Raw genomic sequence first — 18,334 nt, 5'->3', positions numbered from 1 at the left:
ACTTGAACTACAAAAAGAAGCGGGTGAGGAACGCTTAGAACCAAAACTAGGTGATGGAAGGCCAACGGTGAAATGCAGCACTTGAGATATCTTGAGGTGCTGCAGCACTTTGAACCAAATCCTCAGTCATCCACTCCAACAACCTAAATTTACATGGAGAAAACCACACCAAGGAATATAATACCTTGAACTACAGCAGTAAGTATTTTATTTACTTGATCTTGATCAATAACATCAGGTGAGACCTCCTCACACATATACCCAAGAGTCTCTAAAGTGGCTTGCTTAGCATGAGCTGGTAGCTGATGAACATTTGATAAGAGCAAACTTATCAACTCAGGCCACTGTTTCTGTGGCAACTCAATGCCAGCAACCTTGGCAATAACTTGAGATGCAGTTGACCGAGCATCAGATATTGGAGAAGACAGAGTCTTCAGTAAGCATGCCTTAATCTGGCTCTTTGCATTGGCGTCCAATGACAACCATCTTTGAACCAGCTCAAACTTCCTGTGCTGTTCCTTAGCATCCAACGCATTCTTAAGTATCAAACCCGCTAATTTACGTGTTTCAACAGGCTTCTCCTCATTTGCCAACTCCACAGAAAGTGACAGCAAGAAACCAGGAAGGTTCTGCTCCTGGAACTGTTTCAAGCTTTCTTCAGCAGTCTTGCGCACAGCTCCATCTATAGATTGTGCATTTAAAAGCACCTGCGTAACTTCCATCGCCCTAATATTTTGAAAGGAATCAATAATTAAAACAATTAGATACACAAATTCAATAAATAAAGTAGCATATATATTCCAACACCTTGATTCTGAAAACGCATCCAACCTAAAGGAAAACCCAAACCCTTAAATTTGTTGAAGAAGAGTAAAGGACAGTAACAAGAATAAATCAAATGCAGCGATTACATCAAATTGATTCATCAAAACGCTACTGTCAGCTCTACATACATACTTGGTAGCTGATAGGATCACTCAAATATTCAGCATCAATTGTGCCAATTTGACATTAAAACCTTACACTTCAAAATTAGGCAAGTAAAATCAAACAAAAATCCCAGATCATAATAGATTTAAAATAAATCCAATAATACTTAGAAATTCTATCGCTCAAATCTTTCCCAAAAAAGGAAAATCTAATCCTCTAACTAGTACTACAAATAAACAACACCCTAAGATTAAAAAACGAAAAAGGAGAGCAGATCAATGCATTGAATATCGAATAACCAAATCACTACCCAAAACCCTAATTACCAGCAGAAATGAAACTTTAAGAGGGGAATTCGACAAAATTACCTTAAAATTCACGAAATTCGATGCAGATTTGACTTTCCACCGATCGGTGAAGGCCGAAAGGGGCTGAGTAGAACCCTAGTATTTGGAGAGAGAAAATGAAAAAGGAAAAGGAAAAAGAAGAATAAGAAAAAGATGGAGACGCGGATTCGAAGCTGGACTCAAGTAATTTATACAAATCTATATTTTTATATTATTTTTTAGGGGAAATGTTAACTGTACTACTTAACTGGATATTTATTAAAAAGCATTGCTTCTGCGACACTGTCTTCTTTTTTTTAAAAAAAAAAAAGAAGGTAAATTTGATGCAATAAATAATTTTTTTTTTTAAAAAAGAATAATTTAAGTAACTTCAAAGGTACTTGTAGCCATTTTCTCATTTTAACTTAAATTTTCAGGATTTTCTTTATTAAATTGTTCCAAAATTATGTACATTTTATTTTATTTTCAAACAATTACTGTGTTTCCAATATTTCACATTAATTTTAGTAGCTTTTTGTATTTGAATTTGAAAAAATAATTTATCAATGCTATAAAGTAAAAAATAATTTTGAATTTAGTATCTTTGGTATTATTTCTAATGAATGATTTAAAAACATATTTCATAAATTAATTAATATCATAATATTTAAAAATGTCGTCGTGTTGGTGACTAGAATGATTCTAAAAAGAAAAGACGAGACGCTTACAACACTTAACAAAACGGGTTCCGCAAGGTGTCTAAATGGGCCCACTTTTAATACTTTGTTTAATCTTGCATGGGGCAATTTGGTAGTAATTAAGATTTGATTATAGAAAAAAAGTCATCCTGCTTAACGGTTAAGATTGCTTTATAAGAACCTGCGTTGACATGAAAGTCTTCTCGGTCATCTTAAGCGGACCGTCCAAAGACGTTAGTAAAGTGTTTGGACTTGTACTTCGTAGCTATAGAGTTGGTTTCTGAAGCAGTTATACTTAATCATGGTAAGGCTACGTTCGGTTTCAACATTTGTTTCTTAAAAGGGAAAGAGTAGAATTAATGTGCAAAATCTAGTTGACAACATGCGCTTATTGTTTTCCTAGTAATTAATACCATTATTAAGACAGTTTTTAATTACGTGAATTACATTTTAGTGTACCGAGCGCTCTTCATTTCTTATGTTCGTGACTCCCTTGTATGGATTCCTCCTATTCCTAGTTTCTGAGTCTCCTATTAGCATTTTGGACATTTGACAAGTGATCTGCTCTCACTCAGGTCACACGGCTGAATGCTGATGGTTTAATGTTTTTTTCATGCAACTTCCTAAGATTCTTAAAAGAAGGGATTGTGTGTTTTTGGTGGCACTCAATTCAAGACAAAAAGGGAGATTGGTTCCTTCCTCGTCCTCATTTTGAATATATTTTTCATAATAATCTGTATATGTTGTGTTCATTAGTATGTCTGCATCATAATGATAATGGTTTGGGATGTTTTGGTCAAAATGCCAACCAAGGGAGTCGAGGAAAGGAGATTTCTTGATATACCCTCTATGACTTCTTTCTTTGAATATATCTTCTATGAATTGAATCCTTTTTTTACTTTTATATTCCTTTCAAGCTCCACATTATACCCTAATTCATTAGTCCTATGGACCAAATAAACCACTTTATAATTTTAAACTGGAACAGAACTAAGACTTACAAGAAAAGGAGTAAGAAAAGCAACTTCATTCCTTGAAGGGAAATGCAAGGCAAGAGCCACAGCCCAATCAATTTAATCAAAGCTACAGAAATTCTAAAATGAAGCAAAAAGGCAACCGCCCTATTTTAGAATTTAATCAAGAAATACATTGCCTCATTCAGCCCTTTTCATGTCAAGCCCACATTTTGATATAGTATCACTTTCTATAAGCACTGACAACCAAAAATAAAATTATACAATCTTAACTCTGAAGCAACGCGAAAAAAAATTGTATGATAGAAGGAAACAGAAAACAGATAATTTATGAATGCATGATATTGAACAATTGACTCAAGACTTTCTAACAAATGAAATTAGAGTAAAAAACAGAAGAAGAAAAAAGGAACAACAATAATGCAATGCAGGATGAAATGATCCCAATAGCATATGCAGTATGTGGTTAACCCCCGACCCCACTGAAACAAAATATACAACCGAAGCAGCGGAGAATAAATGCAACCCAACCACTTGTGTATACTTAAGAAATATGCTGACTTGAACTACAAAAAGAAGCGGGTGAGGAACGCTTAGAACCAAAACTAGGTGATGGAAGGCCAACGGTGAAATGCAGCACTTGAGATATCTTGAGGTGCTGCAGCACTTTGAACCAAATCCTCAGTCATCCACTCCAACAACCTAAATTTACATGGAGAAAACCACACCAAGGCAAAAATAATGTTTGTCTTGACACATGGGGCGTACAAACAGCAAGTGACCAAGCACCTGACTAGTCAGTCACTCCAGCTTGTCACAGTTACTGATCCCTCCTTACTTCAATCCTTCGGGACCAAAAGATATTCTCAACCACAATTCACGGAGGCGCTCATTAACTTCTCTGAAACCATCCCTATCCTCTTCCTCCACGACAAAAAATGGAATCTGACCCCCGGATAATGATGATGATGATGATGATGATGATGATGATGATGATGATTGATGATGATGCAAGAGTTAGTGACAACTTGAAGACCGATTACTTCTGTTGTCTGACAATGGCGATGACTTGACACATGCAATCCCAGACCCTCAACTCAACACACCCAAATGCATGGACTTCCAAGAGAAAATAAACATGCTGAATGGCAACACCTCAACTGAAATAGCACGGCTAATGGCCAACTTGGCCATTCAGCAGATTCTTTAATCATATGGTCCTCTGAAGACAAGCATTCATTTAAAAAGTCTTTGCTTGAGCGAGATTGCTGTATCAGAGAACCAGCATGATTTCCCAACGTATCAGCTAGATCTCCAAGGACACCAATGGCAGTTTTCATGACCACATCATCCCTATAGGCAAATACATAACATGAAAATTGTTAATAAAAACACATCAAAATTCAAATAACAAGCCACTCAGTAGAGTAAAAGCTTGAAAGAGCATCTTTTAGTAGAACTCACATGTCTTTCTCCATGTATATGCCATCCAAGAATTGGAGAATGTGAGGTGCATAGGGAATCAAGAGCTGAGTTTTTGGAGAGTTCTTAAACCCTTGGAAAATCCCAGAATATGCCTCAAGAATTCCATTTCTCAGGGAATTTGTGTACTCTGTCAATTCATCATCACCGGCTGTATGGGTAGACAACTCCGCTGCTCTCTGAAGCGCGGACATGGCCCACATTAAGTACTTTTCGAAATACTCTCCCACTGCCAATGCAATGTCACCAAAGCATGAAAATATGGGAGGCTTTACAGAACGATGCAACTGGTTGCTTGATAAATTCTTGAGAAGTTGTGTCATAATACCATCACAGTAAGGCACAATTTTTTCCTCCAATGCCCGGGAAATATCACCAACAACACCAACTGTGACAGCACAGACTTGATATTCTTCAAAATTCTGAAGACCCATTTCCAAGTACCTATAAAACTCTGGCATGTACTTTGCAAAATCTGGTCCTGTTGCATAAGCAAGGGCTCCAATGGCAAGCATGGCCTCCTCGTGTACAGTGGCACTCCTACAAGCAAAAACCCTAAGGAAAAGCCCCATTATCTGATCTGCATACTGCATGAACACATACTTGGTTGGTTCTAATGAACCAAGCTTCTGAATGATGACCTGTAAACACCCACAAAGAAGGCCTTGCAATTCACTCTGCTTCCTCTTTCATCAGACGACAGTTTCTGCCCCTCAAGAGTGTTATGAAGCTCCATCATGATGACAGGCACAATTGCAACACCAATGGAGCTGTCTCATCGGTTGAACACCTCACCACTTCATTCAGTGTCTCATAGGCAGCAGTCCTCAGCCGTGATTCCCCTGCATCTTCTCGGTGGGTGACAGTGAGAAGGGACTGGACAATTTCCTGGAAGAAAGGAGTTAAAGGAGATGATGGACCCACATCCTCATAACCTTGAGCAAGAAAGTAGAGAGCACCACAGGCTTTCTCAGCAACATTTGGAGTGTCCTTCATACTCTGAAGGAGCACAGTGACTATCTGCTGGCAATTTGCCTGAGTGATGATGGGTGAATCTACAGCTGAACCATGAAGGAATTCAAAGATTCGTCCAAGGGTCCAGGCAGTAGTGTCTTTGACATGGCTATTGGGGTCCTTTGTCAAAGCACTGAGCATGAAGTTTAAGGCAACATTAACAAGAGGTATTAACTTTTCAGGGGAAGGGCCCTCCAAGATTGAACCAAAGGCATAAGTTGCCGCCTCCCTCTGCCTCCAATCTGGTTTTGTTATATTCTCCTCAATAAATGGCACAACAAGAGGGACAATATCATCACCCACAGTCCGTGCAACCAACCCAAGACAGGTTCCCCCAGCCATTGCAATATTCCAAGCCCCTTCATCCTGATCCTGATCTTCCTCCTGCTTCAAGAGTGTCTCCAACAGCATAGGAACAAGCGCAGGGAGTGCTTGCTTGATAAAGTAAAAGCAAGGAATATCAGAATCCCCAGTGAACTCACCTCCATAATCTTCCAAAATATCTATCTCCTCATCACATATTGAACTCCAGAACTCAATGGCTTGAAGGGAGACAGGTTCCTCATCTTCCCTCACAGCCTTTGCTGTGATGCTAAAAATATCCTGGATATAAGGAGCTAGTTTCTCATAGTAAGTTGATGAAATGGAGACCAAACACTCAAAAGCTGCCTGCCTTATCCTCACTTCTGGGGACAGGGTTGCCTCACAGACGACTCTCATTATATAATCACGCTCCATGTCATTGCTGAAATTCGCCTGAGCAAATCCCAGAGCATTGTAAAGTGCTCTGGTAGCAGCAAGCCTCACATCAGTGTTTCCTTCTGATGCACTCATACCTTGAACTACAGCAGTAAGTATTTTATTTACTTGATCTTGATCAACAATGTCAGGCGAGACCTCCTCACACATATATCCAAGGGTCTCTAAAGTGGCTTGCTTAGCATGAGCTGGTAGCTGATGAATATTTGATAAAAGAGAACCTATCAACTCGGGCCACTGTTTCTGTGGCAACTCAATGCCAGCAACCTTGGCAATGACTTGAGATGCAGTTGATCGAGCATCACCTACAGCAGAAGAGAGAGTCTTTAACAAGCATGCCTTAATCTGGCTCTTCGCATTGGCGTCCAATGACAACCATCTTTGAACAAGCTCATATTTCCTGTGTTGTTCCTTAGCATCCAATGCATTCTTAAGTATCAAACCCGCCAATTTACGTGTTTCAACAGGCTTCTCCTCATTTGCCAACTCCCCAGAAAGTGACAGCAAGAAACCAGGAAGGTTCTGCTCCTGAAACTGTTTCAAGCTTTCCTCAGCATTCTTCCGCACAGCTCCATCTATTGATTGTGCATTCAAAAGCACCTGTGTAACTTCCATCGCCCTAATATTCCTGCAAGAACAATGACAGAAATTCAATAGGTAATACAATAAAGCTTAAATATTCCAACACCTAAATCCTGAAAACGCATAAAAGGTTAAACAAAAGGGAAAAAGGAAAAACTGTATTATGAGTAACATTATCTGAACTAAGGGCAAACTAACATGAAACCGAACCTTAAAATTCATCGAAAAAGTGTAAACAAAAGTAACAAGAATCAAACCAATATGCCGCAAATAAATCAAGTTGATCCATCCCTACTGTCATTTCTACTTAACAAACTAACCAACTGATAGGGAACACTTGAATATTTGGGATCAACGTACCAATTCGACATTAAAAACTTAAACTTCGAAATTTTGGCTCGTAAAAATTCAAACAAAAATCCTAGATCACATTAGATTTAAAGTAAATACAATAACACTTAGAAATTCGATTGCTCAAATCTTTCCAAAAAAAAATATAATACTCTAATTAGTACTACAAATAAACATAACCCTAAAATTATAAAACAAAAAAGAAAGCGGATCAATGCATCCAATATCGAATGCCCAAAATGACAATCCAAAACCCTAATTACAAACAAAAATGAAACCTTCAGAGAGGAGTTCGACAAGATCACCTTAAAATTCAGGAAATTTGATGCAGACTTCACCTTTCACCGATCGAGAAGATCGAAAGCGGCTGAGCTGAACAAAACCCTAATAACTGAAGATAGGAAATGAAAAAGAAAAAAAAAAGGAAACGGAGCAAGAGGAGAAGGAGAAGCGGATTTGAAGCTGGAATAGAATAATTTATACCAAATCTATATTTTAAATCATTTTTTAAATAGTACATTGGTAGTATTAATTCCTTTGGCTGTTATTGGCTAGTACGCGTTCCACAGGGTGTCAAAGTGGACCCACCTAAAAAGTTGACCGGCCTTTACACCGGGGCAATTTGGTAATTAGGATTTGCTAATGAAGAAAAGTCAGCCTACTTAACTGTAAGGTGGCTTTATAAGAAACCAAGTTGACATCTGTCATCACGATCGTACGGTTAAAAAGTTTAATAATTGTACAGTTTGTTTTTGTTACTTCAGCAGAACAAGCAGCCTAATGTCCATTTATGGTTCAACTTTTTCTTAAAAAGATTTAAAAAAAACAAATGAATTAATGCGCCAAAATCTAGTTGATAATGTGGGTCTTTTTTCTTTTTATTTCTAGTAATACCATTATTAAGACAGATTTTCAGAAATTAAGTTAAATGAATATGATTAAAAAAACATGAGTTTTTTATTTAATGAACATGTGTCAAATTTCATCTTAATTATTGAAGCTTGTTTGATGAAAATTTTCTTTTGCTTGGAATGATAGCAAAGATAGATAAAAATTAAAATTCATCGATTTATTTTAATCGGTATTCATATATAGATCTAATAAATTTGTATGTGACATGAATACAATACAAAATTAAATAGATTTAGGTTTAAGATAATTATGTTTCATATTTTAATTGTATCTTGTGTCTCATATGTGTCAAATCCGTTTAATCCATTTAAGATATGTTTAATTAATTGTGTTATTATATATTTCTATAACTTATTGCCCATTTCATTAATCATGTATATGTGCCTATTGACACATTTATAACCCAATTATCACCCATTTAAATCTCATATAAATATTTTTGTTATTAATATTGATGATGATAGTGGTAGATTTTTATTATACTTGATGAATATTATTGTTTTATTAGTCTTTTTTATGATTATTAATTTTAAATTTGACTAATGAAATTACATTTCATTTATAAGTATATGCATTTTAATTTAATTGTGTTTAAAATTTTAATCATATTAATCATTCAAACAAGTTACAAATCATGTCATTTCATATAGAATTTATTTCATTCCAATTAATAAAGATGTTAAACATGTTATACTATATTTCATGTTTAATAAATGTATTTGTATTAATATTTAAGATTTTGACAATTTTAATTGACAACATATTTGTATTTACTTATATAATTATTAATATTTTATATTTTCATAACATGGTTAAGACACATGAACTTCAAAGAAGCCTTAAAAAAAGAGAGAAAAGAAAAATATTGGTCAAAGGAAGATGAAGTGACAAATTAATACAAAAGCTTATGCTCCATTTCTGCCTTGTTCCGTTGTCTATTTACAGAAACACAGGCAAAAATTATTGGACTTGGTTTTCTTTTATCATGTGCTGGGAATGGGATGGGATGTCATATAACCCAAATCCAAAGCATTGCATGAATCAGGTTTCTAGAGACTAGAGTTCGTCATGGTCATCATCAAAGTCGTCGTTGTCGATGCTGTCATCATAGAGTGAGTTGTAGAATACGCTCTCGTGATTGAGAATCTCTTCCATGGTCAAATTCCCATCTTTGTTATCATCAGCCTGGAGTCAAAACAAAATTCAGAATCCCATGGAGTATTTTACAAATTCAAACAATATCATTAAACTATTATTAATTGACTTCACCTCGTAAATCAGATAACTGGTGTAGTACTTGGCGTAGAACAGTTCACCAGGGTAGAGATAACAGAGTATGGGTCTCAATTCATCCAGCTCCAGGTATCTGCAAAAGGGCTCAAAGTTGTATAGATGGTTATAAGTTTGTAGGATCAGTACCAGTTATTGGAAGAGAAAATAGAAATTACTTGTCTTTGTTGATATCTAGCTCTACGAATTTGTCTTCAGCTGAGGGTGCAAGAGCAGCAGCAGTCTCGAATTCAGCATAGCTTTTGTAAATGTTGTATGCGTAATCGAGAAATTCCTTGAAGTTGAGTTTGCCATCGTGATCATCGTCCATCCGTCTGCCCAATCAGGGAAAATCATCATAATTTTATCCAGCGCAAGCAAATGATAGAAACAGAGAAAATGTGAGGAAACTAACTTCATTTTTTCTCTCAACAGCCATTTCTGAATTTCCTCGTTGTCACTGTCTTCTGGATGTAAGAAACTGTAGGGAAAAAAAAATTGGGTAAAACTGATCGATATAGCTTTGCGGTATTGACCAAAGAAGCCCACACTTCCAACCCAAAAAAGGAAAAGTTGAGAAAAACCGAAAGAAAGTATTTACTCTTTGAATTCGTTGAAGTCAAGAGTCCCATTGGAATTCAGGTCTGCATTGTTAAATTGCTCCATCCACCATCCAGCTTCACCGTGCCCTTTTCTATTTTTTGCTGTTCCACATTCAACTTTTGTCAATTCATATGCAAAGAAGTCTTATTGTTGCATCTATTTGGCTATAATTAAGGAAACAGGGAAAAGTTTTTATCAATTACATTAAACATTTGAGCCCAGATATAGCCACAGATTTCAAATTTTCTTTCCTTACCTATATCATTCTCGTTAAAATGAGGCAGATACTCGCTGAAGCTGATAGCTCCATCCCCATTTTTGTCGTGCCATGACATGACTTTGTTGGTTCTAAAACTCAAACGATCGATGGCTTGTTGCCCAATCCAAGCCCCTAGCTCCTTGGCACTGATTAAACCATCTTTCGGTGCATTGTCTAGCAGAGGGAACAAAATCATCAACCGCAGAGTGGTGTTTAAAGCTCCGTCGTCGTCGAAGAACTCGTGGGCGTCTGCAACCTCAGGAACGTAAGAAATGTGTTCCGGATCAACGTGATAGCTCAATCCTTTTTGTTCCGCCGATCTCTCGATTCTTGCGACCAGAGGGTCAAAATGGGGAACTTTGTAGCCAAGGCGCCGACTCAGGCCTGAACGGGTATGATGACCATGCTGTTTGTTTTGGGAGAACACGAATAAAATGATGAAGGCGGTGGCCAGAAGGGTGCAAACCACCGCCTTCGCCATTTAATGGCTGCAAAAGGGATTAGGGATGGGTGGAAAATGGTAGCATAAACAATGCCGGGAAAGTTCAATGAAGTTAGATAATGATTTTCCCCTGTCCCTTTCTTTTTTTTTTCTTTTATTTTCATTATCCATTGAAGTCAATGAACATGGGGTGGCGGGAAAAACGGTTTTTGGCGGTTAGAATCGAGGGGCATATACATAAAGCACTCAAATTAGGGGGGGGGTTAAATTTAATTCAGAGATTTGGGTTTTCTTTGATTTGTTAGGCTTTTTAATTTTTATTTGTTTCCAGAAGCCAAAAGGAGAAAGTTAAGACAGGTTATGGTAATTCTTGCATATTTCATAAAATCTTCAATGTTTTAATCTGTGTAACACTTTTGACATTAACGGCCAAGATTATCCCAACACAAGGCTTGTTCTGATCGGATTACACTACCACCAATGAGCTTTATTGGTACACGTCATCATGAATGACAAGTTCCAATGTCCGAGGTTTGAGCACAAACAACCCGATAGTTACGGTGTAAGCTACCATGTAAACCTCAGTTAACGACCAATGTCTTTGGAGTCTAGTTTATCGAAGATACATTTCTCATTAATTATTACTCGGAAGCAAGCGAACAAAGAAGAAAGAAGAAAATCGTGGAGCTTCTTCACTTGGCTCACTATTGCAAATTAAAGAGGAGGCCACCAAGTTCGGGAATAGTAATTGGGACAGACCTTGGCGCGACTTATTCTTGTGTTGGTGTGCACAGAAATGGTCATGTTGAGATCATAGCCAATGACCAGGGTAACAGAATTACCCCTTGGTGGGTGGCATGCATTATACTGACAGTGAGAGATTGATTGATCGGTGAGCCAGCAAATAATCAGGAGGCTGTCAATCCTGAGAGGACCGTCTTCGACGTCAAAAGACTTAATGGAAGAAAGTGAATATTCTCAGTTGATAATGTTTCATATAAATAGGATTTGTGCATCAAATAGGTGAATGGCGTTTTTGGCTGATTTTATAACAAAGGGGTTCAGAAGGAAAGCTTGTAGCATACAAGATTGTTAACAAGGATGGGAAGCCTGGTATCCAAGTGAAAATTAAGAATGAGGAAACCAATGTCTTCAGCCCTGAAGAGATAAGTGCATCGTTTCTTATAAATATGAAGGAAAGAGCAGAGTCATTTCTTGGAAAGAAAATAGAAGATGCCGTCGTCACGGCTTCAAATAACATTCTTTTTTATATGTAGAAGTCAGATCTTGTTGACTTACAAGGTAAACTATGGTTTATGTTCCTGAAGGTTGACTTGAATTTGCATGTATAAATGTCAGCAGCTTACTTCAATGACGCACAAGGGCAAGCAGCAAAAAGATTCCGGTACACGATTGCTGCACTGAATGTTGCTAGAATAATCAATGAACCAACTGCAGCAGCCATTGCCTATGGTTTGGACAAAAAGGGTGGTGAAAAGAACATTCTTGTCTTTGACCTTGGCGGTGAAACATTTGATAATGATGCTTTTGAAGCACTTACCACAAATGGAGATACCCATTTGGGAGGCAAGCTTCTTGCTGGTTACGACGTTGCTTCGGCTGTTAACCTCTCAGTTGAAAATTCGACAAAGAATCATGACTAATGCAGACTAATATTTTCTTCAGGAGAGGATTTTGATCAGAGAATCATGGAATACTTCATTAAATTGATCAAGAAAAAATAAGCATGGTTCAGGAAGCAGAGCAGTTTGCCGAGGAAGACAAGAAGGTGAAAGCGAAGATCGATGCCAGAACAGCTTGGAGAACTATGTTCACAATATGAAGAACCACATCAATGACTAAGACAGGCTTGCTGAGTCTGAAGAGGAGGAGAAGATGGATTCAGCAATTAAAGACGCCCTGGAGTGGTTGGATGACAAGCTGAATGCAGAAGAGGGGGACTTTGCTGAGACGCTGGAAGAGGGGTGGTTGTCAAGAGTAGAGAGACGGGGAAAAGGGAAAGGATTGCTCCCCTGTATGCTTCCAATTTCATATGTTCAATTTTTGGTGCAGAAGTGAAAATGACAAGTGTTGCTTTGAACAATATAAGATTTCTATATGCTAGTTTTGGGAATCCATTCCCATTGTTATTGTTGCATGCCACCTATTTCCTACATCATTCACACACGGAAAGGAGAGAGATTTGCGAGAGGATTTCGACGGAATTTCGGTGAACTACGGCTTGTATTGTAGTGGAAGGGTTCTCCTCAAATTCGACCTTCCTACGAATTTTTTTTATTCTTTCCGTCTAAAACTAAGCTTCCAACTCATAATTGATTGTAAAGAAAATGATTTTAATTATACTTACCTTTGGTATGTTACATTTTTTAAAATGTAATTTTATCATCTACATCACATCACAGTATCATAAATCATGAAATTATTATTTTCGAAAAAAAATGATTAGATAATTTTGTTGTTTTAAGAAAAAATAAAAATAAATTTTGATATAAAATTAATTTTTAAGTTTTTTTCACTTCTCAAGTCTTGAGTATTAGATTTTGAAATCGAGCTTAACTCAAATTAAATTATTTTATTAATAAATAATATATTTTAATTTATTTTAATTTTTAAATACATATATAAATTATAAATATAAATAATATTTTTATTCTTTTCATATAATAATAATAATAATAATTAAATAAACAAGTCATAAACTTGACTCAATTTTCGAACATCTTTTGACACAAGTATATTAAATTTATAGTTTTATACATAAAATCATTTTAATAATAAATAATTTATTTAAATTTTTAAATATATTTTTAAAATATTAATATATAATACTATGTTTATTATCTAATAATAAAATAATAATTAAATGAGTGAATCAAATTAGACTAAAACTTGATAACTTTAAGAAAAATCATATGAACCCAACTCAATCCGCCAATGAACAACGCTTAACATGTCCATGTATTAAACTTTAGTTTTGATATTTAAACATAATTTTAAGAATTAAAACCATATTTTCCATAAAATAATTGTAAATCAAATATTAAAATATTATATTTTTAAAATGTTAATCTCAAACTTTTCATTTATACCAATCTTGATAATATTAAAACACCAAACACCACCTTAAGGAGCTGCCCATCTGTCCAGCCGAAGAAGCAGAGTTTTGTTATTGGTTACACATGTTCTTCGTACATCTAAAATCTCAACTACCACCAACAACCAATTAGGTTCACTGCTCGTAACCCCCACACCATCCACGACATAACAGTATATATAATAAAACTCTGCTCAAACCCTTTGAAGGGAGACATCCGTGTTGTCACTAGTCCGCATACCATGCTCTCAAACTTTAACTAGATCACTAACTGGCGATGTAGTCACATGAAAGAACAAACCTCTCTCTGTCTTACCACCTTCCAACACAAATTAGCACCTTTTTGACGCTGGTAACTTCACACTCCCAAGGAGCTCAATAACAAAGCATTGGCTACCGTCTGAGTCAATGCAATAATAATAATAAAAGAAAGCATTTGAATTCCATCTCATTGGCTAAACTCACCTTCGTATTCTCTTCAATATAATTAGGGAGAAAGAGGGAGCAGTAATAAGGGAGATGAGGGCAAAAAATGAACAACATAGTGCCCCACTTTAGCATATAACTATGGAAAAAGAACAAAAGGTTGTTTATAGCCATATACATCCATGAGTAATTTGTCAAGAACTATTTTAACTGAAAGCAAACTCAGAATAACCCATAGGTCAATCCGCTTTGCCTGCACATTGCAACCAAGGCCAATCCAACGCACACAGGTCAACTGGAGAGTTGCCATCATCGTCCTCCATGTCTTTGTCTGCATTTTGTTTCACAAGAAATGCAGCAATGTCTTCCCTCTCACACACAACAGCGTAATGCAAGGGGGTTTGGCCTTCATTGTCCTTCCAATAGAAAACTAAAGACTTTAACAACACTGATGACAACACCAGAAACAGAGAGAATAATATATGAAGAATATTGTGCGCCATTGAACAGGTCTAAGCTGATGCATGAACCACCCAAAACTCCTTTTTCTCATTTACTTCAGTACTCTATTGAAACATAAAACATTGCAAAGACAAATATTTCATAAATTTTTTTATGCATTACAGGTCCATCAAGACAATTATGAATAGTTTCAGCAAGCAGAAAAATATCAGGGAGTAAAAACCATTTAATTGCGACAGCAACAACAATAACTACCTTAGCATTCACATCAGCATTCCTGCTAACAAGTGCTTCCGTAATTTTAAGATGGCCACGGTCTACAGCCCAATGCAATGCAGTCCTGCCTTCACTATCTGCATGCATCATAAGCAGAGAGCTTAGAAGGTTATGCAAGTCTTTCAAATTCCTGGTATGCAAGTCTAGCTCTTTCTTTAAAGGGGAAAAAACAGCTTCATAGAAACAAACCTCGCAAATTCACAGAAACATCACTTTCAATGCATTTAAGCAAATTATCCAGTTCTCCTTCTCTAGCAAAAGCATGAATAGCATCCATTTTCCTGAAAAATAATAATCCTTTAGCATTCCATCAAAATTCATAGTTACTAAAGAACAATACCCTCTGATCTGAAGGAAGGGTAAAGAATTTTTGGAGAAGGAAAGTTTAATTCATTAATGAATCACTTATAAATATGCACTCCTTTGTCTACCAGGAACCATTTCATAGTCCAAAAAAGCACAACCATATCAACAACCAGCAGATAGTGACCTACACTATACCTAAGGCATCATAAACGAAAAAGTAATGTCAATGCTTGTGAAAGAGATTTAGAATTCCCTACAAACAGCAAAAGATGAACCCATAACGCACAGAACAAACAGTAAAATATAACTATCTGACTTATGCTCAAAATCAGACTTAAAAACATAAATCCTGGAAGGGGCACATTCCTTTTTTGTAGTCCATAGTTAAATGACTTTTGACTGTGCAAGGTTCCATAATTATATTGTATTGGATAGGAAGATGATAAGTAGAACCACAACATAGTATAAAAATAAGAGAATTTTACTATCATGAGTAAAAAAGTAAACATGCTTAATTATACCTCAAGAAAGGAAGAATTTTTTCTATTCAAATTTACATAGGACTCTTGCATGTTTAAAACTGATTACTCCATCACAAACAACGGTAACTTCAAAGACCTACATAAGTTTGCTCAAGCAAATATCAGATACCTATAAGATAAATCATCAACCAAACAAATAAATTCAAGCCTGATTGCATATATACAACTAAAGGTCCAGTTCACATCGAAATGTACCCAAAAACAATTCAATTGGTATTCTCCTAACTTGTTAACCTCAGTGAGACATAAATAGACCTAATAAATAGCATTTAGAAAGACCCATATGATGGAAGTTCTAAGAACCTTACAACTCATTTCCAGATTCCTCTTCATACACAAAAGAGCTGAAAACTGGTCCCATTGGTCCTTTGGCATCTCTACTTGCAGCATTTTCAGCCCCACCTTTGCTCTTCTAGGAACAAAGGTTGATAAAGCAGTATATCAGCAACACAAAAAAAAAAAGAGTAGATAATAAAACAGTACCAAAGAAACGGCAAGATAGCAACAGAAAAGAATAATATTGCACCATAGCTGAACCAGCAGCCCAAGTTGGATATAGCTCTGTAACGATGTCAATGTATTTCTGCATTGCTTCTTCTGGAGGCATAGCACCCAATTTGTGCCATGCTTGCCTAACAAAAATATGATATCCAAATTCAAATATTAGGAATGTAAATTCTCAAGCAATTTGCAATCATTTAGGTGTTGAATTACGTAGTAGAAACAATTCTCAAGCTAAATGGCAGTGCCTCACAATGTGGGAGTAATCAAAGAAGAGAAAAAAAGGACAAGCAAACTTTGCCGATTGAATGAGAAAACATGTCAATTATCATCCATCACCAACTTTACCCAAATGTCTACTGACAATAAGTGCTTCAAAAAATCAAGCTGAACTTCGAATCGTAAAAGGGAAAAAGAATACACTTCGCAGAACCAAGTGAAAACTTTTATCAAAGAATCTGTTGCTGCCAGCGAAGTAAAGTAAATTATACTCAGCAAGCTCATCTGTAGTATTCACATTTCCCAAAATAAGAAACAGCCCACCCACAAACCAACAAGAAATAGACGAAGATTTTAGAAAAGAAAAAAAAAATAGAAAACGCCAATAAGCACCGCCTTACCACTTAGCACGAGCTGTCATTTTCAAAGCAGAAGGCTGAGGAGCAGTGCAAGGCCCTTCAGTGGCAATCTTATACAAACCGTAAAGCTGCAACTGCACCTCACTCGACACCTTCTGCGACAACCGATCCGCCGCTGCCGCCGCCACGAACGCCGTCGCTGCACTAAACGCCTCATCCAGCTCCGTACACTCCACCCCTTCCCAATCGTCGTCGTCGTCATCATCACCATCGTTATCACCACCATCACTCTCGTTCCTAACACTTCCCACTTCGGCGATCACCGAATCCGCCTCGTGCGGTCCCCCGACGTCAGTGCGGACATGCGGGTCGGATTCGGAACCCGACTCGAGTTTGTTGTGGGTTTGGACATGTGCGGTTCGGGCTCGGGTAATTGAAAGGTTATCTTCTTTGAAAGAAACGACTAGGGAGATTAACTTAGCAAGGAGATAAGAGAAGAGAAGACCTATGAATATGGATTGCAAAAGCTGTTGCCAGTCAGCCATGGAATCTACCAAGATATTTTAAAGTAAAAATTAAAAACCCTAACCCTAAAATTTGAGAGTGATTGTACGGGCAAAAGCGTAGGGAAATGAAACACTAGAAATGGATCATCCTATCATCGGAGCTAAACTAAAACCCTATAAATCTTTTGAACATCAAAGAAAATATTTTCCTTTTTCTTTTTTTTCTTTCTTTATATTTTTCTCTTATGTTCCTTTTGGGTTGGGGAATCTGCTTTTAGTAGTTTTAAGAGGGAGAAAATTTGGCGCCGGAGGAACAGTGTGTATCCTATTAATAGCGAGAAGAGAACCATTTCTAGGGTGTAGTGCGCACCCTTGAATTGGATCAGGTGTTTCGCGGACTGCAGTTATTTCTTTTTTGTGTGACAGGTGGCTTTTTGTTAGTCGTTGAATTGGGTGGTACTGGCAAAAAAAACCTCGATCTCTCTTTGTCGTTCATCTCCGGAGAGATGGTATATCACGTGTTTCACACGTGATGCATCAGAACTTTTAGTTCATTGTTGTTGGCCTTTATTATATTCCTTTTATGTTCACCGAATGTGGTTGGCTAATTCTTACAGCCTTTAAATAATCTTTTATTAGAAGCCCTGTGTTACAACTTACTAATATTAATGAATTAATGAGTTTTGACATCACCCACTAAGTTATGTAAATATTATCACGAAATTTTGACATAATTTAATCATAATCAATAAAATCTTCAATCACAATAAATAAATATACAAACTGTTTTAAATATCTATACTGCATTTAAAATTCATAGCAGAATTGATTTATATGTTTGGAATAATTGGTTGAATAGTAAAACAATTTATTGATTGATTTATTTAGTTAATCTTTGATTTACATTAAACTTCACACAATAGTAACAACATATATGTTGGTAATTGTTTAATTATTATTAGTATAATTTATACTTTTACATGTTACTTAATAATCAACCTAAAAATTATAAATAGTTGGA

The 18,334-nt window shown here is 36.4% G+C and overlaps 3 protein-coding genes and 2 pseudogenes across 5 annotated transcripts; 1 reads left to right on the top strand and 4 right to left on the bottom strand.

Annotated features, from left to right (window-relative positions):
• Window positions 1-149: 149 nt before the first annotated feature.
• Window positions 150-1,496, bottom strand: LOC110426360 (importin subunit beta-1 pseudogene; annotated as a pseudogene). The gene is made up of 2 exons (XR_016351793.1): window positions 1,299-1,496; window positions 150-726 (listed from the first exon to the last, which is right to left on the bottom strand). The product of XR_016351793.1 is annotated as an importin subunit beta-1 pseudogene (transcript).
• A 1,470-nt stretch (window positions 1,497-2,966) lies between these two features.
• Window positions 2,967-7,601, bottom strand: LOC110426351 (importin subunit beta-1). Its single transcript, XM_089784795.1, is given in 6 exon segments — window positions 2,967-4,118; window positions 4,121-4,281; window positions 4,393-5,095; window positions 5,098-5,184; window positions 5,187-6,811; window positions 7,422-7,601. Coding segments are annotated over 5 exon segments (2,661 nt in total). The 5' UTR covers window positions 6,799-6,811; window positions 7,422-7,601; the 3' UTR covers window positions 2,967-4,020.
• Window positions 7,602-8,884: 1,283 nt separating this feature from the next.
• Window positions 8,885-10,725, bottom strand: LOC110422252 (Calcium-binding EF hand family protein). Its single transcript, XM_021436092.2, has 6 exons — window positions 10,157-10,725; window positions 9,899-10,001; window positions 9,713-9,778; window positions 9,477-9,632; window positions 9,298-9,394; window positions 8,885-9,213 (listed from the first exon to the last, which is right to left on the bottom strand). Exons 1-6 carry the CDS (start codon window positions 10,638-10,640, stop codon window positions 9,085-9,087), a joined length of 1,035 nt encoding a protein of 344 aa, XP_021291767.1. The 5' UTR covers window positions 10,641-10,725; the 3' UTR covers window positions 8,885-9,084.
• Window positions 10,726-11,123: 398 nt separating this feature from the next.
• LOC110424391 (endoplasmic reticulum chaperone BiP-like) lies at window positions 11,124-12,346 on the top strand (annotated as a pseudogene).
• A 1,903-nt stretch (window positions 12,347-14,249) lies between these two features.
• On the bottom strand, window positions 14,250-17,621 carry LOC110411859 (acyl-CoA-binding domain-containing protein 2-like). Of its 2 annotated transcripts, none has more exons than XM_021422202.2 (6): window positions 16,850-17,621; window positions 16,255-16,360; window positions 16,037-16,140; window positions 15,070-15,161; window positions 14,860-14,957; window positions 14,250-14,558 (listed from the first exon to the last, which is right to left on the bottom strand). In XM_021422202.2, exons 1-6 carry the CDS (start codon window positions 17,350-17,352, stop codon window positions 14,382-14,384), a joined length of 1,080 nt encoding a protein of 359 aa, XP_021277877.1. In that variant the 5' UTR covers window positions 17,353-17,621; the 3' UTR covers window positions 14,250-14,381. The 2 variants fall into 2 exon arrangements, with proteins under 2 accessions (XP_021277877.1, XP_021277886.1); XM_021422211.2 differs by having other exon boundaries at window positions 16,037-16,137.
• Window positions 17,622-18,334: the final 713 nt, after the last annotated feature.

The sequence above is a fragment of the Theobroma umbraticum genome, unplaced genomic scaffold (assembly GCF_002168275.2).
Source record: "Theobroma umbraticum cultivar Fairchild unplaced genomic scaffold, ASM216827v3 scaffold_30.0, whole genome shotgun sequence".
Taxonomy (NCBI): Eukaryota; Viridiplantae; Streptophyta; class Magnoliopsida; order Malvales; family Malvaceae; genus Theobroma; species Theobroma umbraticum.
This window is presented reverse-complemented; position numbering and strand designations above follow the sequence as displayed.